This window comes from Gavia stellata, chromosome 2, assembly GCF_030936135.1.
Source record: "Gavia stellata isolate bGavSte3 chromosome 2, bGavSte3.hap2, whole genome shotgun sequence".
NCBI lineage: Eukaryota > Metazoa > Chordata > Aves > Gaviiformes > Gaviidae > Gavia > Gavia stellata.
The window spans coordinates 77,375,863-77,402,186 of NC_082595.1; the positions used below are offsets into that span (position 1 = coordinate 77,375,863).

At 38.3% G+C, this 26,324-nt stretch overlaps 1 protein-coding gene across 1 annotated transcript in view; it reads left to right on the plus strand.

The window, feature by feature from the left end:
• The window catches only part of IMPG1 (interphotoreceptor matrix proteoglycan 1), a 64,540-nt gene that overhangs the window by 12,233 nt on the left and 25,983 nt on the right, over nt 1-26,324 (plus strand). The window contains exons 2-12 of the mRNA XM_059835735.1: nt 2,276-2,509; nt 7,918-8,084; nt 8,298-8,326; nt 10,930-10,997; nt 12,052-12,143; nt 15,137-15,283; nt 18,835-18,893; nt 20,688-20,708; nt 22,679-22,932; nt 24,407-24,483; nt 25,279-25,816. Coding sequence (XP_059691718.1) covers nt 2,276-2,509; nt 7,918-8,084; nt 8,298-8,326; nt 10,930-10,997; nt 12,052-12,143; nt 15,137-15,283; nt 18,835-18,893; nt 20,688-20,708; nt 22,679-22,932; nt 24,407-24,483; nt 25,279-25,816 — 1,686 coding nt within the window. The remainder of the gene's footprint in view (nt 1-2,275; nt 2,510-7,917; nt 8,085-8,297; nt 8,327-10,929; nt 10,998-12,051; nt 12,144-15,136; nt 15,284-18,834; nt 18,894-20,687; nt 20,709-22,678; nt 22,933-24,406; nt 24,484-25,278; nt 25,817-26,324) is intronic.

The following is a 26,324-nucleotide window of genomic DNA, read 5'->3' on the forward strand; positions in this document are numbered from 1 at the left end:
TAATCCAGCGTCTCAACTGATACGGTGTTTGGCCACTTGTGGTTTCTGATGGACCCAGAGCCATGTTTTCACAGGGGAAATTCCTTTTATGCAGTTTATGGGTCATGATCTGACATTACTGTGGAAAAATTACTTCCACTTCATTTAATGACAAACACTATATGACTGTGTCATCATTTTAAATTACCTTGCAACAATTAGACAGTTATAGGTCTACAGGTTGCTGCCTCTGGCATGCTTTACAAAGCAGTAACAATCACCTGTTGCCTTCATGATATAACTTCATGTCTTTCAGACAGTATTCATCATTATCAAGCAGTTGACTTTTTTCCATGTCAGAGTACCACCTACCTCATAATATATATGTCATTATTATGATTTCTACACAGTAAGCATTGGATGTTCATTCTGAATTTGAATAAGAACTGAGATATATATATACACACACATATATACATGTATACTGACATATATGGTAGAACTTTTCCCATTCTTTACTTCAAGTACTATTCTTTTTGTAACAGTTCGCTTTTCAATTATTTTTCTCTTATCATTTATCTGCCCACATTTCTTTAAACATTTAATTAACACAGTTCAAAATTGTCAAGATAATGTGTTTTTACCTTCCTTATTTTCTCTTGATTCGCCTAAGAACATGATAATTAGTGTTTGTTACATCCAGCATGACATTTCTTCTTTCTCCAGCAAACTGATAATTTTTTACTCTGAATTTTTTTGACAGTATTACTCTCACTGAACTTGTTCCTTTTGAACCCTATTATTTCCTTTTATTCTTCTTTTAAAAGTTTTTAATCCATTCTTCAAAGCATTTTTTTCAGTTGATTTGTCAGCATTCAGGTACACATATATCATGTCTTTCTTACATTTTCTCCCCTAAAGTTTTCCAATTATCTACAAATTTTACACTTTTCTTTCAAAACAGTTCTTTCAAAATGTCTTTTATTCTGTTTACACTTTTTTTTATTTTTCATCTGTAATGACTGTATCAAATGTATGAAAATGCAACCAAAAAAAAGGTATTTACAAATCAACTTTAACATATTTATTAATGTCTATGCAAAATTTTGGAAGATTATCTAAAAGCTACTAATTGTTCCTGTCACACGATCCTGCAAAATGCCTTATTTCAGCTCATTTAAATGTGTACCATATATGCTATTTTTATCATTAACATTTTTACATTAGATTTAGCTGCTATGTCATGTAATACTGCATCACAAATACTTAGGAAGTGAAATCAAATGAGTCCTGAATTTTTGTGTGCCTTTTAAGATGGGGGTTCCTATGCTTGAGGCTATTTTAACACCCTAGAAGCATTTCCATTTTTCATAACTGAATAGCTCCATAAGTAAAACTGAAGCCTAGATCCTCAATTCCCACTCAGTGATTTCACTTTTTTCTACTGTAGCTGTTCCACTTTGCCAGGAATAGTTAAAGATCTATTGAGATAAAATGCCAGAGCATTCACAACTCCTATCATGCAGTGGCAAAGAAACATAATTGCAGTCTGTGCTGATTAATACTTCAGTTTATGTGAAGGAAGGATAGAGGAGTGCACTGTGGAGTAAAAGAGGGAGACTGGAAACAGCTCTTTCTTTCCCCAAAGACAATCAGACTCCTGTTCAGCTTTTGAAAGAAAGTGTTTCAGGGTCCGGTTCTTGGGATGAGTTCAAGACTATGAACCTGATGTGAAGAGAGATGTGCCTTGAAGCCCAAAGGAAAGATAAGAATATCTTGAATGGGTGCAGATTTAAGGCACAACTATTTCTCATTTTACTTATCTGCTTGCATAGACACCTTTTTACACTGTAAGCTGATACAGGTATGCTTCATTTTCCCCAAGCTCCAGATCATTACTTATCACTGTACTGTAAATTTCCCTACAGGATGATATGCTCACAAATGGGATGCTGTACCATGAAGTTCAAGCGCTTAAGTGTCCTTTGTGGATCTAACCCAAAGTTGCTTTTGAAAACAAGATTTAGGGCTTCTGAGACTTTTACCCTGTGTGTCCTGAGGTCATGTGTTGAGATATACGGAAATGAGTTAGCAGGTCTCTTGAATCCCGGTTCCCCCGTGTGATCACAGGACATTTCTTCTCAGCACATTAATTCAGTCAGGGCATTGACACCAATATAATGTAACAAAAAGAACTCTCAGGTTCATGCTCAATTTCCAGACATGATCTTGCATTGGATACCTACTGCCTATGCAATGTATGTTTCTGTAGATGCTTACTTTTTATCTTTTCCAGAAATCCCTAATAAAATAAACCGTGGTGAAGCCAAACATCTTGCAGACACCTCAGGGTCAGACAAAACAGAAAGAACGACAAAGAGGTCCAGAGTATCAACCATAAGGCGGATATTTGACATGGCAAAACACCGAACAAAGAGGTCATCCTTTTTCTCAACTGGTGTGAAAGTTTGCCCACAAGAATCGGTGAAGCAGATTTTAGCCAGTCACCAAGCTTACTATAGATTAAGAGGTAAGATGATGATTGTAGCATGTACCTCCTCTTTGAAAGTATTTCTTTTAATTGAGGAAATACAATAATTTTCTAGAATCTTGTTCTTTAGCTCTAGGCAGTGTATGTGCTCTTTGCTTTATGTTTTATTTTTACATAATCAAATACTACACGTACATCAGCGTGGTTCAAGACAGACAGTTACCAGAACAGAATAAAACAATGCACTCAAAGGACTAATGAACTCAGTGTAATTGCATAGTGGTCTAACATGGCAGAACATGAAGACCAAATTATGCTTGCACTACTGTGTAAAGACGTACCACCTTTCTCAAAAGTGCAGCAGGTACCATCATTGCTACTCAGAATTAATCCCATCAGCTCAAGACAAGTAATGAAACTATTCATCAGTCATTGCACAAATATGTTGGTGTATTTGTAGTTATATTAAGTCTGTGGCAGTGTTGGTACGCTACAAACCCTGAGATAATTGCCAGCAGCTCATGCAAAGACCTTAGTCTTATTTTTAAAAAGTCTAGAATGTTTTTTCTGCCCCTTCCCAATTAATTCACTCCCTCCCCAGCCCTTTCTTTACCTCCCCTGATCGTAGAGAGCCTATAGAGTTTCCACTCCAATTATAGGTCCCTAGAGAGCATGGTGCAAATAGCCCTCTGGTTTTTATATTTCCCCTCTTCCTTCCTCTATGTCTCCCAGTCTTTCATTCTGTGGCTGTTCCAATTTGTAGTAGAAAAATGCATATTTCTGTGCTGCAGCTAGAGAGTCCAAAGCTAATTCTAAAACCTAGTCAGCACTTCTGGCATGCAAGTATCTAAGGCAACATCTACTCTCTAAATCAACTTTGCTTATCTATTTGTCCTCTATATTGATCTCTAACCATGCACATGTAAGTCTGCAATTTGGCTGCTCCTCAGCTCTCTTTCAGGGAACCAGCTAGTTCCCTCTGAAATGGATATAGAGCTGCAAAAATTTTACTCCAGCAGCCACTTGCTACAGGCAGCATGGGCAAACTACACCAATGTCTGTAGCCATTCCTATAGATACAAACATATTTGGTATCCATTGTGGGACTGAATTCCAACCCAATGGGCGTTAGACAGAATTCTGAAACGTGTGTTAAAGAGGCTGATCCAAAAAAGCCTTTCTTAAATACTGATTAATCCTGAAAGTTCCTAAAACTCAGTGGTCACATATCTGATTGGGCTGAAAACAAGCTATCCTGGGACAGGCTGGTATCATCGACTTGAACTCAAAGAACTGCAACTATGACATTTTCATTTAAAAACTGATGATGGCAATACTGCCACCTTTTTGAAGAGCAGCATATAAGCTGTGATATTGGGCCCTATAAGTCTCATAGCGCAAGCAGGATTAAACTTACAGCTCCTCTTTCCCAGCAGAGTGTCCTACACTTACAAAATTCTCTGAGTAGGTGTCATCCAGTTCTTCAACTGAAGCTGCAGTACTTCCCAAAAAGTAAGCAAGAGAACAGATAACCAGCTGAATAATTTGTACACTCATTCAGAAAAAGGTGTTTCTGCTCCCTTGAATAGTTGCACATTTTCCATTACTATGTATGTCCTTGGTTAAAACCTCAAAAAGTCAGAACCCAAGACTTCTACCCTCCCAGCTGAGCATGTCAATTTACCTGATGAAAGTGATAAATGAAAAAAAAAAGGTAGAAGTGAAAACGTGGTGATGCGAGCATTATCCTTGAACCTGTAACCACAGTACAAGCCTTCATGAAAAGATAATCTGGTAGCCATGCTGGAGTCTTACAGCCTGTGCCTATCTGTGGGACAATCTTACCTTCATTTTGTTTTGTAGACATACCATTAGGTCCATTCTTTTCCATATCTAAAGTCTAGGAGACCAATTCCACCTCCCCAAGTCCCATGACACATTTAGAATTGTAACAGCACTGTGAATCATATCTGTTCTCTAGATAACTTTACTGCTTCCTAAGAAAAAATATACAATTTTTTTTACATGTCTATATACAGTCTAGGCTTTCAGGAATGAGCACACTACACAAAATCTCAGATGTAAGAGCTCAGACAGTTGCTATTGGATAACCTCAGCCTACTGTGACCCTATACCAGCTATGAAATAACACACCATAGCTTAAGTCACCATGAAGACAGTCCTCATGTGGGGCAAACTGGGAGCATGCATGGAATCAGCTATGATGCCTCCTCAGCTGGCCATGTGTCATGTTTATCTAAACCCTGGTAACTGGATTACTTTTCATCAGACAGCATATTTTTATCTAGCAGTTAATGTTCAGAAAAACAGATACCAGAGAGTTATAAGTCAGAAAAAGGTGATAGAAAGTAGCCTTAACTGCTAGCTCATAATGAATAAATCTCTTCAAAAGACAGCCTGTTCCTTTTTAATAATCTGACCACATCTGCTCCACATGCAGCTGCTCCACTGGGAGGGCAGGTTGTTCCTGAGGTACTGTTGAGGTGCCCTAACACAGCTAGGTGAGTACATCCCTACAGCAAGTTCAGAGAATACCTAGAGAAACTGATTGCACTAATTTCAGAGACACCGATATTTTAGATAATGCAGATAATGATCTCACTCTAAGTCAAAGCAGGTATCAAGTACTGAAAATAAATGTCCCATCTCACAATAATGAACTTTGCAAAGTAAAGTGCTAAAGGCAACAGCTTTTAAATTGCTGGCAAGTTTTTGTTAAAATAGTTTTTCTAGTATGTTTGAAAATCCCCTTCTCTAAAAGCATTTAACTTTAAACAACATTTTGAAGAACTGTGTTCCTTCATCTTGAGTGAGTGTACATTATATTTTCACCAAGCCAAAAATACAGCTGGCTTTGCTGATTCTAGCAATACTGGAGGAAATCAACAAGTAGTGACAGAGGCAGTCACCCATGAATGGGAAGGTACAGTGACAGCTGAGATGATAAACTAAACTGGTTCAATTCAACACATTGGTTCTGGCAGCCACCAAGCTGTGCTGGTTATCCTATACAACTGAGTTCACAGACCCTGCAGAGGACAACCTGCGTAAGTGAGTATTTCTGTAGTTAAGCAGGAAAGTCCATGCAGAACAGCACTTCCTGGCTGGCTCGGTGCTAGCTTGAGGATCTCTTTGGACCACTCAGTGATTTTAAACATGACTCAGGTGCAGCCAGAATTCATTCTATGTTTAGTCTGCAGCTGTGCAAAGTGAGTTACATAAAACCCAAGTATTTTGGGTGTGGGGAGGGGCTGGTATCTGAACAGAAATCCAAAGACATATTAGTATAGTTAGGCAGGTAGGCAGTAGCTGTCTGGAGGAGGGAACAGTTTATCCTCCAGAACCTTTTAGAAACGGTTTCAACTTACAAAAAAGAGGAGACTTCAGCAAGATGTTGGTAAAAGTGCACTCAGAAGTGTAACCCCACCTGGCTGTCGCGGTTTAACCCCAGACGGCAACTAAACACCACACAGCTGCTCACTCACTCCCCCATGGCAGGACAGGGGAGAGAATCAGAAGAGTAAAAGTGAGAAAACTCATAGGTTGAGATAAAGACAGTTTAATAGGTAAAGCAAAAGCCGCACACGCAAGCAAAGCAAAGCAAGGAATTCATTCACCACTTCCCATTGGCAGGCAGGTGTTCAGCCATCTCCAGGAAAGCAGGGCTCCATCACGCCTAACAGTTACTTGGGAAGATAAATGCCATAACTCTGAATGTTCCCCCCTTCCTTCTTCTTCCCCCAGCTTTATATGCTGACCACAACGTCAGATGGCATGGAATATCCCTTTGGTCATTTGGGGTCAGCTGCCCCAGCTGTGTCCCCTCCCAACTTCTTGTGCACCCCCAGTCTACTCGCTGGTGAGGTGGTGTGAGAAGCAGAAAAGGCCTTGACTCTGTAAGCACTGCTCAGCAGTAACTAAAACATCTCTGTATTATCAACACTGTTTTCAGCACAAATCCAAAACACAGCCCCATACTAGCTACTATGAAGAAAATGAACTCTGTCCCAGCCAAAACCAGCACACTGGCCATCTGTGACTCTCAAAAACTCACTTCTGCAGACATATCTAAAACCGCTGTTATCAGAATCATCAAGGGAAAGTAAACCCTATAAAGTATTTCAGAGCAGCCATTTTATAACCTAGCTGCTGCTCCTTTCTCCCCTCCCTCACGTACCCATGCATGTCATGATCCTCACTCACAGTGCTAGAGCAAGGTCTTTGCAGCAGGAACTTCTTTTACATGTTTTCCCTGAAACGCCCGACAGAGTTCTGACTGGTAGAAAATAGATCACAAAACTGGTTGCCAAGCCCAAATATGCATTCTAATATATTTTGTAACATACTATAGCTGAACTTCACAGCTTTCTTGCATAAAGAGTGAGCCAACAGAATACGTAAACATTATTAGTCTCCATTATATTGTGTTTTACATAATGTCAATATAATTAAGTTAGTTTGCATCCAGTAAGTGAAGCTCCCTTAGAGCCATTCCTGAATACCACCTCTTTGAAATCTCCCCCACTGTCTTACTCTCTTTATGTTCATTTTCATTTCCCCAAACAATGCAGAACGTTACTGTTCTCTCTGCAGCCACAGTACCTGTTAATCTTTTCTGATGTAGCCTGGTATTTAACTGGGTGATTCATCACCATGGAGGAGATATTTAACATTGAAAAAATGACTGTGTACAGTTGTGTAGAGAGCAAGGAAATCATGTTCTTTCCAAAGGAATTTTACCTATACTAAGCCATTCAATTTTTCCGGAGGTGTTTAAAGAAACATAAAAGCATGTACCTGCTGCAAAATGTCCTTAAGATTTTTAAAAGACTAATTACACTGAAAATTTGGAATATAATCAAATAATTTTAGCCTGCTGAATTTAAAAAATATTTTTTCCATTAAAATATTTTGTTATATGTGTAGGTAATACAAAAATCTCAAATATTTTCTGTTTAGTTTGTTCTATGCATGGTTAACCATACTAATGTACAAAAACTTTGTACACAGTTAAAAATACAATTATTCAAGTATGATGACTGCTAGATTATATTTTTCTCTACCTCCCTGTTTGCTCTCACTAGAACAACCAGTATGTATCTTTGTATATATGTACCTTTGAGGTGAAGGAAGTGTGCTTTGTGTTTGCTCCTTATTTATGATGATGATGTCAGGCCAAATTAACCTCTCTTTTAAAATGAAGGAAATTAGCAATCCTTAACTCAAAGACGGTTAATCCTTCAGCATAAACGCAAATGACTGTCAACTCAAAAATACCTAAAAGACCTAAATATCTAAAAATATCTAGAAGCTAGATTGTTTACTAATTACACTAAAATGTGTAAATCCCAAATCACTTTAAAAAGGCTTTCAAGTTTACTTTTTGGTACAAAGCATCCATCCCCAGCCCCTTTCTTTTTACCCAGTCTGCCAGGAAGCTGTGTGGGAAGCCTTTCGTATTTTTCTGGATCGGATTCCTGATACTTCTGAATATCAGAACTGGGTTACTGCCTGCCAGAGGGAAACCTTCTGCATATTTGACATTGGCAAAAACTTCAGCAATTCCCAGGAGCACCTGGAAATAATCCAACGGGTAAGGATTACTGACATTTGTTTACAAACTGGGGGAGACTTTCAAGTGCCTCCCCATCTGCTTATATAAGGGCAAAGTATTGCTCAGGAAGAGGAGGGGGCATGTGTTAGAAGGAAAACATAAAAGTACCGTAAACGAAAGAACTAACAGGCTTCTGCTTAATGGTTGGATACACCCACTAGTAAAATGCTGTTTTTCTTAATCTTTTTGCAGCGAGTAAAACATAGAACCTTCCAGGAAAGGTAAGTAGCACAAGTAGAACCTTGCCACTTGATGTTACTGCCTTTTTTGAAAAAGATATGTGTAGATGTGTGTGGATGTGAACGGATATACAGATAGCACTGTGTTGTATTTGATGCATGCTGTGAGAGATGTGTATATTGTATGTATCGTAGTACACAGTAATTGAATCACAAATAATGAAGGTGGCCAAATGTCTGAGTTGCCTCTTCACTTTTAGACACCACAGAATGTCTTCTTAGACTAATGTGACCTTGAAACCCTGACAGAGCCATGGCTTTGCATTAGACTAGCGTTGATTGGGAGTGTGACAAAAGATTACCCACAATTGCTATAATTCTCAAAAGGAAAGTCAGAGAGCTGAACAAAAGTTTATTTGGGAGGCTACATTAAGCAATAATATGAAAACTCTATGCCTTCACTTTAGCTTTCTCCTGTATTTTTACATGTCATGATAGTGTTACCTAATGTGATGCTTTATTCCATAAACTCTTGGGAAAAAAAGTATGCTCCTGGCAATGCTCAGAAGTCTGAGAATGGCAGGATTAAAGTTACAATACTGAACTCTGCTTCTCTGCATATAAATACTATAATACAGCCAGACAAATCATTGTCCACAGTTTCTCTGATTAGTGTATTTTTTTTTCTTCAACTTTTCTTAGATTTTCAGGTGTAGCAAATAATCTTTTCCATTCATAAGTTACACTGGCTCATGATCACAGAGGTCTTAGGTATCTTTATTCATTATGACATGGGAGCTTTGAGTGTTCTTCTTTCTCAGAGATGTATTTTTAATAATGTAGGGCCTAATTAAACTACCCTGGAAGTCCAAAGGGAGGTCTTTTGACTCAGTCTATGGCAAACAGCAGCAGCAAGGCAATAAGAGAAGTGACTGATCTCAGAGTTCTTATGCTCTTTGTGAACAGTACGGTTTTCCCTAGACACAATTCAGAAGGTGAAGTAAATTCTATGAAATTACTCTTATTGTAGCTGGAAATACATGCAGCAATGGTTATGCATTGCTGGACTTCATCTTTACTACTGTGTGGTTTGGGAAACATTTTGTATTTTCTGTAGATGCCACGTAGAGACATCAGTCTCCAGTTTAAGACACAACGCATAATTAGTTAACACTGAAAACATTACAAATAATACTTTAGTTCTCACCACACAAGATATCCAGAGGATGTGGTAAATCAGGAGTTGTTTGTAGTCTTTATTTATATTATTAAACATCTAGGGTGGTCCTGTATAGAAATGCAGCCCAGCCATCTTTTTAGTCTATACTACAAGCTTCATGTTATCTCCTTTAACACCACACTACACATTTGCTGTGCCCTTAGTTCTTTCACTCATATCAGTTTTCACAAACACTCCACCTGTGTGCACTGCCTTAATAATAGCTATTTCTATAGAAATTTTGAGGAATTCTATGCTCATTTATTTCCATGATTGGGCTTTTTATTTTATGCTGTGGTTTTTTCCACACTCTACTTAGAACCCAAAACAACTGTAATTCTTCACTCCCCAATTTCAGGAAAGAAAAGTCTCAAAATGTCACTTAGAAGATTCTTATCTAAGAATCTAAATGTTTCCAAAAGCTACAAATGAATAAAAATTTCGTTTTAGAGCAGAAATTACTCTATAGCCTTAACTGCAGGAATTTTTGACACATCTATTATAAAATGTACTTATATATACATACCAATTATGCTTTTCAGGCAAGCTAACAGACTCAGTTCCAAAATTTCTTTATCAGCAATATCAATATCAACAATACCAAAACAAATCCTGTGACACAAGGCAGACAATCTGTACATCACACCCACCATATTCTTACTTGAGTTTTCAGCTGTCTGCTATGGGGACCATGGTAGGCATTAACTCATCAATATTACATCCAGATCCAAACATAAACATTCCTACAATTCGTAATAATCTTGATCCAGGAATCTGATTTGAAACTATCATTATTTGGAATTGTCCTTATGATATTATAATGCAGGCTGACAACTGAGCTATAAGTCCACCCAACCTCTCTTCACACCAAACCATGAAACACCCTTGATGTCCATGAGATGTCCATTGGTTCTAAAATTAGAAGCCCAAAGCCCTCAGCCCTCACTGAACTATCTTGATAGGATGAGATACAGCAACATACAAGAAGTCTTGTTTCCATTTTAGTCAGTAGTCAACCATTCATAGACTTCAAAGAGAGAAAAAGCAGGCTCTGTGCACTGATTTAATCTCTGTGACCCCATCACTCTGATTGCTCAGAGAAAATGAATCAAGAAACCTCATGAGCAAACTCCTGACAGGATTGCTAGTCCTTGGTGGAGGAATATATCGAATCAGTATTTTTGTTCATTGTAAGAGCAAATACCATATTGAAGGAGAGGAAATGAAATATATAAACTGTTGAATATAAAATACGAACTACTGTTCCATTGCCTATTTAACCAGCTTATCAAATATTCCATTAGAAATAATTTCTCTCATTTAAAGTACACTTAATATAGGAGTCATTTCTACATTTTTTTACACCTTTGCCATTGCCAGTACAGCATGCTGATCATTAAATCACTCATTTCTATTTGATTGATAGGAAGGATGAAATATCCACAGAGAAAACAGGTGGCAAAAAGCTGGAAGACATTCCTTCCATTTCGACAGGTAAAGTCAAATATGCTTGCTGTGCGTCTGCCCATTAAATAGAATTGCTAAAACCAGTGATTCATATATCTTAGAAGGCTGTAATTTAATGAATGCAGTAGAAGCAAGACAAGTTCAGTGAAGTACAGTGAAAATGCTTCAGCAAAATAATCTATAGGAAGCATTTTTTGATTTCTTTACCGCATGTCTGCTACTCAAATGTAGCATTCCAGGTTTGTTTCAGTCTTTAAATGCATAGGTTTTCCTAGTTTAAGGAGAATTGAGAGTAGAGCTAATTTTGCTTCCCTTGTGAAATAACATTTAGAGTGTCAGCTGCTGCATTTTGTTAGCCAAAATAATCAAGTGGATGAAAATAAAGAACAACTTTAGCTAGAAAGTCACAGTGACGCCAAAACATTAATTTGAGCAGATTATTCCAATTAGACCTACCAACACTGTTGTGTACTACAGTTCTTTAAAATAACGTTAAAAATGTATGCAATGATACAAACCTGTAAATATGAGCATTTTGGTTCAAGGAGGAAACACCCTGCACACATTTTTTTATGAGGGCCATATATGACAGAATCTTATTGATAGCCACTTCCAGCATGGTAATTTTGCCTCTAGCTGGAAAACTCTGTCAAAGCCTCTTGTTACTTTAAATCGAGCCCTAAAGAAAGGTGGCTATCATAGAAACAAAGATCTCAACTGGCAAAATCAAGCTTAGACATTTGGTGATAATAATGCAGTATGACAGGAAATGATCAAATATTATTATTTAATTCACAAAATTTCATTGATGCATAGTCAGCGCCATTTTTTGCCTTCAGTCACTCACATGCAATGCTACTGATGGTTGGACCTGGAAAGAAAGGCTGTCTAGTGTTTAAAAGGTAGCAGCTTTACCCATGCCATAAGCGATGACCACCTTTCACTGGAGCAGGCCTGCACTCAAACACACCCTCCATAAGGAAAGCTTCTCTGACAAGCTGATACCTGACCAAAAGAGAAAGGGGAAGATTTTTGATGTGCAAATCTGTTCTTGCCTGATTTTACTTTAACCCCCCCCCAGGATCTCCCGGCACATCCCTCTCTCCATATGCACCAGTACCTAACGTCACGCTGCTGAACAAAATTGTTAACGACACGAAGACTCCTGTGAAGGTGAGGGCAGCCTGTTTTCCTATCCCACTTTTTCACTCACCTCTTCTTTTTGAGCTCAGCTAGCAGAAAAGAGGGAGAAGCTTTATAAACACTTAGTGCTTATAAATCACATGTGCTCCCCTCTGTTTCTGCTAGTAGGACTGAAGGAAGCATTTGTTCTGTACTGGAATAGTGCATGATGTTTCTTGCATACATGGTAGAAAGTATAAAAACATGGCAACCAGCTTTTAGGCAGAGTCTTCATTATTTTAATGAGGGGGTTGTTGCCTATTTTGCACCATTTTGTAACCTTGTTATTCATGAAATAATGTAAAATTGCATATCTTCTGAACTTTCCACAACACAGGGGATAGGACTGGACCTTCGTGCCTTTTTCCTGTCAGCCAGCCAGCTGGCAAACGGGGAATCTCCGCTGATGGCTCCTCAGAGCAGCCATGCAGCATGGTGCTGGGGGCTACCCCCTTCACTGCAGGTTTACAGCAGCTACCGTGGGCTGCAGATTATGTCTGAGATGGGGTGGGGGTGAGAGGAGGGGCTGTTATTTTCCCTGTCCTGGCCTCTGCCTCGAGTGGCAAGGAGGTAGCCCTGGCCTTAGCACAGCTGCGTGGCTTTGGGGAACCTCCGGAACCTTCCTCTGGAGAGAGGCTGAGGCCTCACCAGGGCCTGAGGGCCCTGGGTGGGCCCTGCCACCAAGGAGCCTCAGGCAGGAGCTGGCCCCTTGCATTTCCCCTCCACTTTGCTCTGAGATTTTTTTCGCTTTCTAAAAAGTTTGCCTTTCTAGAGCAGCTCCTCAAAAAGCCACTCTGAGGTTTTTTTGTTGTTTGTGCATACTGGCTGTAGGAAGAGGCTTGTGCCACCTCCTCCCCACTTGGGTGATCTTAAGGTCTCGACCATGGTGCCAAGAATTTGAGGGTGGAAGTGCTGAAACCTCGCCCATTACACCCCTGGCAAATGGCCACTGTTCTCTATCCCGCCTCTGCAAGCTTCTCAGCTCCAGCACAGGAATTGTACCAGAGTGATCCCAGATAAATTCTATTTTTACTGTCTGAAATGATTTCATCCTTAGGCTCTAAGAAAGCAAAATAATCTTAATATTCTCAACTGAGTATTACCTACCTGTATCATAGCTGTTGGAGTGAAAGAGCAGATAGAATATGAGGAAAAAATGGTTTTAAAATCGCTTATTTGTGATGTTTGAGATGTACTGGGAGATTGGCATTAACCAGTTCCTCCGTGTTATAGGTCTCCTCATTCCTTCTCAGCCCAGTCCTTTTGACCAACTTCCTAAAGGCTGGCTCCTCAGAAGTCATAGGGCCGCTATATAGAAAGTGCATATTCCTTAACCACCTTTTTATATGATAGAACATTACAGAATGCTCTTTCTCTAACTGATGAGCCATATTTCTACATACAGCACAAAACATACATTCCTCTAAAACTGAGGCATCCTAAGGAATTACTTAGCAGAGTTGAGTTACGCAGAGTCAATGGGTGCAGAAAGTGTTCTCTCCTGTTCCACCCATTCTTTATTATATTAACAACCTATTTTCTCTCTTATCCCCTGATGCACTGTAATTGCATATATTTCTTGTTCTGCTTATTTTTGGAAGCTATCAAAACCTAGGTGTTATGTATGGGACAGATGTCTCTAGCAGCCTCGTGCCAACCCACCTGGCAGCAGAAGTGGAAACCCCACCTCTCAGTGGGGTTCAGGACGATGAGCTTGCTGCTTTTTTGGGCCATTTTGTTCTTGAACGTTGTCTTGCTCTTGTGTTTGTTTGGTTTTCCAAGGTATAAAAAGCCTGGCTGAGAGTAGAATTGTCCTTAAGCAAATAAAAATATTAAAAAGGGTTTAAAGAATACAGAATGTCTAAGTATTGCTAATAAGTATAAACATGCAACTTACATGTAGTACCTACACTAAAGAAAAACTTATTTTGTGTTCCAAGACCTTCATATTTTTAACAGGCAAACTTTAAAGAACCCTGAAAGGTTTTATTCAGAAAAAACCAAAAGGCTTTTTTGTCTAATAAATTACATTGGCAGTGGAACACAAGGATGGTATCTGTTAACATTAGTAACAAGATTTGTGAAGAAGGACTGAGAGACTGGTAGAAGGCAGGAGTTTCCTGGGTGGCCTCTCTGCATCACCTCCTCAGGTACTTGCATTCCAAGACTTGAAATCTGAAGCTCAGCTCTGTGAATAAGGAACAAGAGATACCTTCTGATCTTAAAATTAGCAAATGTGTAACTTTATATCTAGGATTAATTAGGAAATCTTTCTGAATACACTCATAGTGGCTTTCTTCCTTGTGGCCAGCACATCATAGCCTACAAATGAATGGGCTTTTGGAGTTTAACATTATTAAAGGAAAAAATTAGTAAGTGTAGGCCAAAACTGCAAATTGTGTCGGGAAACAGCAAATAAAATAAGAGTACTTTTAATAACAGTAAAGTCAACTGCACAGGAAAGCTGTAACAGAGGTAGGGCTAATTCTGCTTTATTATGAGGAAAAACTAAATGCAAATGTCTGAACATGAAACAGTAACGGAGAGTCTGGCAGTCTGCTCTGGCTGACCATGGGTATTCTGAGGGTAGGATACCAACCAAGTTTTAGCATTTGCTTGTCACTCTCCTTAATGTCACACAATTTCCTCTGAAAGGCAAGTAAAGCTATATGACTTTAATGATGACGGAAAAAAGACTTGGTAACAGTCTCTGTGCAAGAAATGGCTTGATTCTCTTCATCACCTTCATTTATGCGTATCAAAGCCAACTCTCAAGTCACAGTAATAGAAACTTGTTTGCAAAGGCAGAAGAATTAAGCCAACAGATGTGGCTAGGAACCCTCGCTTTTTGTAGGATATGGCTCATAAAGTTATTTTGGGGACGGGCTTAAAAGGGAACCCTTCTGCATATTAAATACTGAAATGTGGTAAAAAATCACTTAGTTTTATTTGTCCCCCTTTTTTTCTCTCCTCTTCTTTTGCAGGAGCTGGGAACAAATATAGTCCCAGAATTGCCTGTGGAGCAAATGGTAGAATTCAGTGTCACTCTCACTGATCAGGAGTACACAGCTGAACTTAATGATCCCAACTCCCCACAGTACCGACAACTCGCTGCCAAATTTCAGTTACAGGTAAGGAGGCTGAGTGAAAGCCAAAATGCTGGCTTTGTACCTTGGCTGAGATTCATAATATGAAACTACCTTCACCATGAAACAGAATTAGAATTTACTGCCCTCGTTTGAAATAGATAATTCCTGTTATCTCAAGACTTTCAGTTTTCCTTCATTTATAGTCAGCTTTTCCCCTGGTTTAGGCCATCTGTTCAGCCACCAAGCTAACAAGCCAATGTCTTTGTCAGCAGTAGAGCCTCAGATAACTGATGAACAGAGTAACATTAGGAATATCATTTGGGCTTAATCAGGAATTCATGGACAGTACTTTGTCATAATTTAATTTCCACAATAAACCTAATGAGAAATGTAATGTAAATGTTAAAAGTAATTAGCTACTGCTGTCTGAACTATTCTTCAAAGGACTTCCAGTCATTTTGTTGTGCATTACCACAGTTTCCATAAGAACTGGAACATCTGCGGTGTTTTCATGTAATTAATAATATTAACTGAATGTTCATCTATCAATTTAATAGATAACAGTTAATGACTTGAGGTTCCCAAAAGGTTTTCTTAGTAAAATTAACTAAAGCTTCTCATCAGTTTCACAAGGATTCCTTAGTGCAAGCTATTTCACTATCCTGGCTCGGTTTCAGATATGCATAGAAAAACAGTGAAGAATGTGCTGGCAGAGCTGATAAAAAGTGGCTTCTCTGGAGATTTCCAGTATTATCCTCAAACAGAACTGCCTGCAGACTTTGTTTACTACACATACAATAATGTAATTCAGCAATCTGACTTTTAAGTTATTTCATTAATTTCATTAATAGGAAGGGGTGAAATGCAAAGTTTCTTGATTGTTAAATTATTTTCCATTGTCATTAAATTTTATCTGTCACTTTAAAGAGTCCAAAGCTGTTCTTGACATGCAACGTTGACTAGAAAAGGATTTGTAGTCCAGTACCATGAAATACACCTGACGTACTTTCCTCCAAAGATAGGTCACGGATGAGGCAAAGGGCAATCTTCATACAAGACAGTTCTACAAGTGCACTCAAAGGGTGAGAGTGAGGAGGTTGATTCAGAATTAAAACCTCATCCAGCTACATGAGCTCCTGTACGAATTCCAGAGAAGCCCTTGCAAAGGCTGGGGCCATGGAGTTCCAAGCTCAGTTTCTAATTCATTCCAGGACACAGCAAGAGGGAAGAGTTACAGCAGACTGTACCTCTGTAAACTCCAACAGACATTTAAAATCACATGAAAAATGGAATGCAGATTCAGATGCTTATGCTTCTCAGTGAATCGAGAATCATTTGGCAAAAGTAGGAAATATGAAGATACATATGTGCATACAGTTAAAAGAAAGCATCAGCTTCATTATGATATAAAGAGAACCAAGAAGAGGCTAAGCAGAGCCCATGCCAAGAGTCAGCTGGCAGAACATGGCTAAAATGGGATTCAGTTGCCTAAACACAGACTAGGTGCCCCAGGTTATCCAACACATCTGCAAGGGCCTCTCAAATATGAGAGAGCTGTGCTCTCTTGAACCAGCAACTGAGCAGAAGACAACCTTAAGGTATCTAAAATGATAGTGCTTGCCTAAGTCTAGAAAAATTAATTGCATCCTAGTGATGTAGGCCCTTAATCTCCATTACTTTCAGTGAACATTAGTAACATGAATAACATTTAAAATCCTCCCATGGTCTAATTGCTACTTCTGCACCACTTTCACTAAGTCAGACCAAACTCAAAATTAAGTATTTACCTCAGCTCCTTTCCTAGTGTCCTCTCGTGGGAGATGGGCAAGGGGAGTGTAGATGGTAGGCCATCTTCTGTGCTAGATTTCAGCTTCTCTTCTGCTTGCCGCGATGGAAAACACATCCAGGCTGATACAGCGTGGCTGATACCTAGTATTGTGATAATATACTGATCTTCTGTGAGACTGCACCTCGAATCCTGTGTTCAGTTTTCGGCCCCTCACTACAAGAAGGACATGGAGGTGCTGGAGCGTGTCCAGAGAAGGGCGACGAAGCTGGTGAGGGGTCTGGTGCACAAGTCTGATGAGGAGCGGCTGAGGGAACTGGGGTTGTTCAGTCTGGAGAAGAGGAGGCTGAGGGGAGACCTCATCGCTCTCTACAATTACCTGAAAGGGGGTTGCAGAGAGGTGGGTGTTGGTCTCTTCTCTCAAGTGACAAGTGATAGGGCAAGACGAGATGGCCTCAAGTTGTGCCAGGGGAGGTTCAGGCTGGATATTAGGAAAAATTTCTTCACTGAGAGAGTGGTGAAGCATTGGAACAGGCTGCCCAGGGAAGTGGTTGAGTCACGCTCCCTGGAGGTGTTCAAGGAACGTGTGGATGTGGCATTGCAGGACATGGTTTAGTGGGCGTGGTAGTGTTAGTTGATGGTTGGACTTGATGATCTTACAGGTCTTTTCCAACCTTAATGATTCTGTGATTCTTCTTCACTTAACCTACATTAGAGATGCAGAGAAAGCTGTGGGTCTGACTGCCCATTCCCTACCAGTTCTGACAAACTCTCATGCATGAATGAATGAGTTTTAAATGTATGCTGGGTTTGTACAGAAACATATAGCTAAGAGGAAAGATCTTCACATTAGTTCATTTACTTTTTAAGTGATATGATGAATTAAAAGGACCTGATTCCTTAAAAGGCTTTTTCACTTCTTTTCAAGTGCTGAATTCTCTCAACTTCACAGGCTTTGCTCGCAGATGAAAGGATTAGACGATGTGTTGCCTGGTACTTAACATAACCAGGAATTGAATCAGACAGGAACTGTGGAACTGTGTGTTTAAAAAAAATCCCTTTCCTCTGACATAGTAAATGTACATAAAATACTTCATTTGACTTTTAGCTGTATAAATGTTGCTACAATTGGAAAAGACCAAAAGATCAATCAGCTGGATCTCAAAAAATTGTTAATTCTTGAGGTGCTGATAAAAACATTCATTATGCTTGAGTCTGAAAAATGTATACAGAATTTGCCTTTTCTGCTCATTGTTTATTCTTCATATTGTCTCTTCTATTCAAAACCATGTAATTGTACAATTGCTTACATTAGAATTAAAAATATATTAAGTTATTCTATTTGTATAAGACAGTTAAAACTGTTTAATTTATAAATGATTTGTTGAATAATCTAAAGCCATCTGCATTTGGTAAATATTTCTAAAGAATTAACAACTTACAGTTAAGGGGACTTGAATCACAAAATTATTCATGAACCAAAACTGCAGAAAATTAGAAAAACATTTGATTCATGTTGTTTGACTTGCTCTATTATGAACTAGATTATCACTGCTTTACATAATTACATTACTAAAAAAAGCTGTATTTTGTACTTCATTTTGACTGTTAACAGGTAATACAGGCAGCACATACAAACCAAATATTGTGTTTAAGCTGAGAAATTATGATACCACAAAGAGGGCAGTTGAGACTGTTTCCTCAAGTTCTTTCTGAAATATGAAAAATATTGTCTAGGTAGTCAACCTGTGCTTGCTTTTTAGTGGTAGAACTTACACTGAATTAATGATTTTATGTTTTCTTATAGATGCAAAAAATATTTGAGAAACTTCCAGGATTCAAGGAAATACACGTATTAGGATTTAAGTAAGTAAGAAAATGGGACTCATTTTTCTATTGGCTACCAGGATTCCCCTCTTCCTTCTTTCCCTCCAACATTAAGAGATCTGTATAATAATGGGGTGTGTATTGCTAGAAACAGAAAATAGTTTTCTGGGAACAACACAGAGACAATATGGAGAGAAGTGCAAACACATCCCAGGTGAGACTATGAGGTTTTGAATTACTAAGTAGAAGTAGCTTTGATTCCCTGAGGGGTGAAGTAATCAATAAATCCTTTGAAATTGTTTGCTAGTAACATTGTATTAAGGACTTTCTTAAATGCCATAGTAAAGAGAGTTAGGAGTGTGATTATTTAGGTGGCTACTTTTTGTGTGTGGATCCTGTGCCCTTCATAGATCACAGTGGAGGTGCCTTGGCAAGAAGGTTGCAGAAGGATACATGTTCACACACATGAAACTTTCCCAATAGGTGTTTTCCAGGTGTTTCAAACAATAAAAAATGTTTCATTTTTTAATAAATTTGTGTTCTGTCTTGCCGTTTCTTTTAGTTTTAGCTTCCTTGTATGTTTACTGCTAGTACAAGCTACTGTGTATTTTTTCAATAGAGAATCTACAGGGGAGGGCGGATCAAAACCTGAGTATTTGATATGGTTATGCTTCTATAGATAAGAGCACATTATGTAAAGAATCAAGGAAAAAACAAATTACTAATAGTAAGAAATAACATAAAATTGAAAAGGAATAAAGAGCAGGAAAAAAGACATAAATTCATGTGGGCCTATGGCACAGCATTGGGAACATTCAGTCCTTCTAGTAATATTTAATACATGTTGAAGAACATTCATATCGCAATGCAATTTTAGACAAGAGCATACTTCTTCCTAGCTTTTCTCTGTGCAAAATCGCTGGGGAAAAGGAGAGAGAAAAGCAAAATAAAGGGAAAATTATTTACTTACATTTTGATAATGAAAGTAGGAAAACAAAAAGCTGGCAACTGCAGAACAAGCAGAGAAAATCCATAGTAGCATTGCACAGTTACAACTTGCAATAACTAACCTCTTTCAGTTGTGAGTCCAGAATATCTGGGATTCATTTCTGTTTAGTATCTTGGTCTTAGGAGCTGATATGAAAGTACATTCATCAATGTGGAAGACTGGGATTGCTTCCCATCATCTAGTAATTTAGTTAGCTCCTGAGAGTTACAGATCAGCAAAGACAGGTGTTGCTGTCCATTCTCCTTTAGCCATATTGCTACATATATTAGCAGCATTTCCCACAAGGTAGTATGGAAGGACAATGTTAGAGATACATTAGAGAATTCATCAGGGAAAATAACAGGGCATTGTATTATAGAAGGTCAACACAGGCATGTCTTCCAGAGGTAATTAATAGGTCAAGTTACTTCTGTGACTAGGATCTGAGTAGGCACCATGTGTGGTAACAGTAATAGTTGCTACTACTGTCACAGGTGTTCATTGCCACCATAAAAATACAGATTAGCAATGACAGTGGTCAAATTGCACCATCTGTAGCGGGAAATAGGAAAGCAGATATTTCAAACTGTCAGGGTAAAGTAAAATTCCTGTTTCCCCACTCAAAACATGGAGATTCCCATTTGGAAGGGAAAAAGTGAAATGATGGAGAGTACGCTGTCATTTTCACACAGAGATAAAAATTATAGATGACACATAGAAGATAAGATAAATTGTCAAAAGATGTTTTTGATGTATGACTGATTGAGTTACTGGTATACATGAATCTTTGTTTTTCTTTCTTTTGCAATCCTTCATCACACCCTTTCTTCTGTGATGAAATGAAGACAGAAGAAGGAGAAAGATGGGTAATTTGTCTTAATTAATAATTAAGATTAATCATTTTATGGGCTATTAGATGTAGATAGAGACATCAATAAATGTTCTTGATCTTGATGTGACAAAGTGAATTGATTTGTGTTCTGCCTAATTACAAAATCTGTGATATAAAGCAGCAGGGACAGCTTTTACCTTTATCTGAAAGGTTCATGTAATCAAATTTTGTCAGAATCTCTCTCAAGGAAAGAAAATTGTTTGACCTAAGAAAATTCCCGTTCAGATGACTAAAGGTTTCTATCAGTCATAAACAGGAAGTGAAAAAAAATAGGGAAGCCTTGTATTTAAATTTTCATTTTTGATCTGCTGTTTCCTAGCTGTATTCCCATGTATATATCATCTTCAATAAGTACGTAGAATTTGATTTGTTATCTGCATTATCAAGCCAGATAGAATGGCAAAGAGACCAGTTACTAGCTTCATAAAATGCAGGGAGCTTTTGACTGGTAATACAAACAGCTACAGAGTCTGTTGTTGCTTAAAAGTGATGCTGGGGAATTGTTTGTCTAGCAGTTCCCAGAATTTCTCTTTTACTCATAGTTTAAAAGGAAGAATTTTCTAATGTTTTTCCTGAATTCTTGCAAACGTATATACATAGCACATGCTAGATAAAGTGAAATTCCTCTCTCTCTAGTTATTTGATATTATAAAAAGCAACATAGTGGAGTACAAATGTTTTACAATGTACTCATTATTTTTCATTCAATTAGGTGAATTTAGCATTTATGAAAATTGATGTATTAATTGTGAAAATTTGAGACTTCTGTTAAACAAGCATATATATAGAAAGAAGCTATACACATTCATTTGGACTTGGAAAACCTAACTCCCATTATGAAAGTGATTTGCTTGCCACATTAGCTAACTTTCTTGTTTTTCTTCAAGAAAGAGTAAAAAATTGCCCCAGATGTGATGATATTTTTCCTTATCTGTAGTTTTATGAACTGTCTAATCCCATTTTTATGGAAGTGATTGTCCCCCTGTACTCGGCACTGGTGAGGCCGCCTTTTGAATACTGTATTCAGTTTTGGGCCCCTCACTACAAGAAGGACATTGAGGTGCTGGAGCATGTCCAGAGAAGGGCAACGAAGCTGGTGAGGGCTCTGGAGCACAAATCTTATGAGGAGTGGCTGAGGGAACTGGGGTTGTTCAGTCTGGAGAAGAGGAGGCTGAGGGGAGACCTCATCGCTCTCTACAACTACCTGAAAGGAGGTTGCAGAGAGGTGGGTGTTGGTCTCTTCTCCCAAGTGACTAGTGACAGGACAAGAGGAAATGGCCTCAAGTTGCACCAGGGGAGGTTTAGGCTGGGTATTGGGAAAAACTTCTTCACTGAAAGGATTGTCAGACATTGGAATAGGATGCCCAGGGAGGTGGTTAAGTCACCATCCGTGGAGGTATTTAAAAAATGTGTGGATGAGGCACTTAGGGACATGGTTAATTGGTGGACTTGGCAGTGTTAGGTTTACAGTTGGACTTGATGATCTTTCAGGTCTTTTCCAACCTAAATGACTCTATGATTCTATGATTCTATGATTCTATGATTTTCATAGGTTCCTGTATAATTAATAGGTGATTATGACTTCTAGTAACCCCAGCATACATTTATGACTCTTTGAACCAATAATCAATGACTTCAAACTATATTACCAGTTCTACAGATCTCTGAGTAGTCATATTAAACTGGATTATGTTAGAATATTTTTATAATTTTCTTCAATATTGGAATTTCTCTTAAAAATTTTGCATTGAAGAAAAAAAGGTTTAGGTATTACAGAAGTATCTTGACGATGTCAGTCTCATTAGAAAGAAGTATATCTGCATTATTTTTACAGAAGCTAATATGTTGTGGTTGCATATATTTTTGTTTGTTTGTTTGTAAAATCAATGCTCAGCCAATAACTGATTTTGCTGCACTGGGCATTTTTGCGTCTTCCCCTTGCAGATCAAGCAGCACTGTAGCACGATATGTGGTAAACTTTGAGAGAGATGGCTCAGAGATCAAAAGCACAGCAGATGACATCTCAACTATTGGATCTAATAAGGTTGAAAGTGAAAAAATTCCACTTTCTCCAAAGGAAGAGAGGGAGATATCAGCAACTAAACTCACAGTAACAGAACTTCAGCAACTGGTTGCTATAGCACTCCACGAAGACCAGTCCCTGCCAATGGACCTTGGAACACTTCAGTTTACTGATGGTCAGTAGGCAGGCGGTGCCAGGCACAAGTCTGAACCTTGCCCTTTCAAACTGATGTAATTTCACTAAGGTCTCCTTTGCTTCTCTAACAGATTGTTTTCGTTTGATGTATCCCATTCTCCTAAGTGTTGCATAGCATCCAAAGGAGGCATAGATCTAAGTCAAATTTTATAGCAAAATTTTCCCTTATAATTTTACAGCCTAACTTCCAGACATATTGGAGGATCTATTTTTCTTAGATGTTTGTTTAGAAAAGCTGGATATTTTGCACACTAAGACAAGTAAGAGGAGAAAAAAAAAACAAGACAGACTATGAATATTCACCAAGTCATTTTAATTTCCCAGTATGGACAGTCTCCATTCTTTAATAAGACAAAAAGTGAGGACTTCCTCTAACATAAATTTAGCTTTCTGAAAGCTAAGTCTCGATTGTAAGCAAGCCATCTAACCTCCCAGTGAAGTCAAAGAGACAGACACCTTAAAAAGCATTTGATCCCAAGCTAAAATCAGTGGTGTGAATCACATTGTAAAGGTGCATTTTGCTCTCTGAAACACAGAAGGAGTGTAGATGACAAGCTGGGTGTGAAGACCTCCAGCAGAAGGTTGAAGGGCTGCATCCTATTCAGTAATCCAGCTGATAAATATCCCCCTCTAGTCCATCAATTATTTTTTTCAAAGCTAGCATAGCCCTAGTTTTGGGGAGGTGGGTTAAAAATGGGGAAAATAATTTAGAATATTTTTTCATATGCATATTTACCAAAACAATCTTAAAATACACACCAAATTTTAGCTGTAGTCTTTCATTTACAAACAGCAGTATTTTCTTGCAAAAAAAATATTTAGATGAACTAATACTTTCTGTAAGAATAAAATGTTATCTTTTAGTGTAGATTAAAAGTCCCAAGAAAAAATTTAATGGATATAGAACACCTTAATAATAAGTATTTTAATCAACTTTTTCCACTAGTTTTTTTCAATAACCATTTTAGAAAAACAGCTTGCATGCAAGTGTGTTTAAAGAGTTTCTCTGAGGTGCTGAAGGGACCAACTGGGCACTAAAGCCAAAACACTGAGAGTAACAATGGTGTGGACTCTGGGTAAAACTGAAAAGAATTTAGGCTTAATGAACAACACAATATAATGAGTCATCATAGCCCATGTGGATTTAACTGAGTGGTTCATACTTCTGCTGATTTTAAGCATTCATCCATAGTTCAGCTCTCTGCAGACCTATCCCATTTATACTAAATAAAGAGTACAAAGAATACTGCATATAAAATTCCTGTTTTCCTCATAATTGCCAGTTTAAATGGAAATTTATGCCTCTTTCTTCTTAACATGGATTTTTAAAAGTAACTTTAAAAGTAACTTTTTGGTGGAGAATAGTTTTAGTACTGTTTTTACTGAGTTTATGTGCTTTGAATAGTTTTCAGTGTGCCACTGCTGAAATATTGTGCTCTCTCTTTTTCTTGCAGAATCTGTTATACCACCTAGTGATTTTGATAATGATATCCAGGCCATGGTCACTATTCCTCTGACAGGCCCTGATTTGGTAAGTTAACACTGGTTGTTATATTTATTTATTTCTCCATGAGAAATAAAATTAAACAGTGTTAAGATGTACATAAATATACAAAAAAAGGCTCTTATGCTGAAATACATATCTGCCTTTTATAAACGCTGTGAGGATGAATGTTGTGGTGTTACACTGCAACAGAGATACTGTTTAGAGCATTTACAGGTGAATATTACTGCTTGATTACCTTTTCCAGTTTTAATTGCAAAGTAATTACAAAGTAATGTCCTTGACAGGACAAGAGGAAATGGCCTCAAGTTGCGCCAGGGGAGATTCAGACTGGATATTAGGAAAAATTTCTTTACTGAGAGAGTGGTGACACACTGGAATAAACTGCCCAGGGAAGTGGTGGAGTCACCATCCCTGGAGGTATTCAAGGAACGTGTGGACGTGTGGCATTGTGGGACATGGCTCAATGGGCATGGTGGTGGTTTTTTTTGGTTGATGGTTGGACTTGATGATCTTACAGGTCTTTTCCAACCTTAGTGATTCTGTGACTCTGTAAACAATGATGTTTCACCAATTCAGTAGTAAATCTCAGCGACAGAAGGAGAACAATTGACAGGGATAGTGAAAGTCATCTTTCTTTGACCATTTTTAAAATTGCAGGCAATATGTGATTAGGCTCACATGCACATGCCAAACATTTTATACATCCCATGACTTCATGCTGAATTAGCTGTTTGCAAGCTCCTGGCTAAAGATGATTGGCCTTTTTAGCAATGAAAGTTAAACATAATAATGAAAGCTGCTTTTTAAAAAAATTTTCAGGAGGAATCCATGAGTGTGGAACTCCCACTAGGTTACCCCAGCCCAGCAACAGTGGACCAAAGAGGAGGCATCTTGGTCAATGAATTTACAGCTGGAACCCCTGTGCTAAGTGGAGAGATCAGTGCCCCTGAAGACCTTAATAATTTTGTTTCATCTGAACCTGTGTTCCCTACCAAACCCTCCAGAGAACCATTTCAGGACAAATCTCCTCCAGACGCAGAAGATATCACTACTGACCACGAAAGTTTCACAGTGCCTTTCAATGTTCTGGGTAGCACTAGCAGTCCTCCAAAAACAAAGGATTCCTATTCGCCTCCTTCAGCAGATGATTCTGCTAGCAATGACTTAATCACCGATGGCTATGAGTCTCCAGCGGAGCACGCTATCACACTGGCAGTTTATACCACAGGTAGCTTTACCCCACCTAGTCTCCTGCAAGCCAGAGATGACAATAGTGAAGCTGAGGAGAAGAAAGACCTGACTGATACAACAGAACCACCTTTCAAGGAAGCTGACCAAGATAGTCTGTCTGGACAAGGTAAGACACAAAAGATTTTTCCATTTTTCTATAGAGAGAGTAGGAGAGATCCAGTTGTTACTACACATACAGTCACGTATAAGTACAGTAAACACTCCTTTCAGTTGTGACAGAAATGTTTCTGGACCATCAAAGGTGAAAAATTTACATATCTGATGCCCACTTCAGGAAAATCCTAATGTACCTGACTTCAAGGTTGTCAAAGCAAAAAAATAAACCCAACCCAACAACAAATGCCTAAGGATAAGGCACACTTTCTACAAAGTATTATGGTAAAAATGCAAAAAGGCAGAGAAAAAAGATATGTCAGGGAAAAAAAAAAAAGGAAATCCCAGGATAACACAAAAAATTCTGGTATTTTAAACCTGGAAGGTAAATTACTTTGGGTTCTACAGACAGATCTGGATGATAGCAGCAAGAATATCATGAAATAATTTGTTCCAAGCAAAGAATACCATGGGCCAGAAAAGATTACATATCTACAGGTCTGCTCAATGTGAAAAAAAAT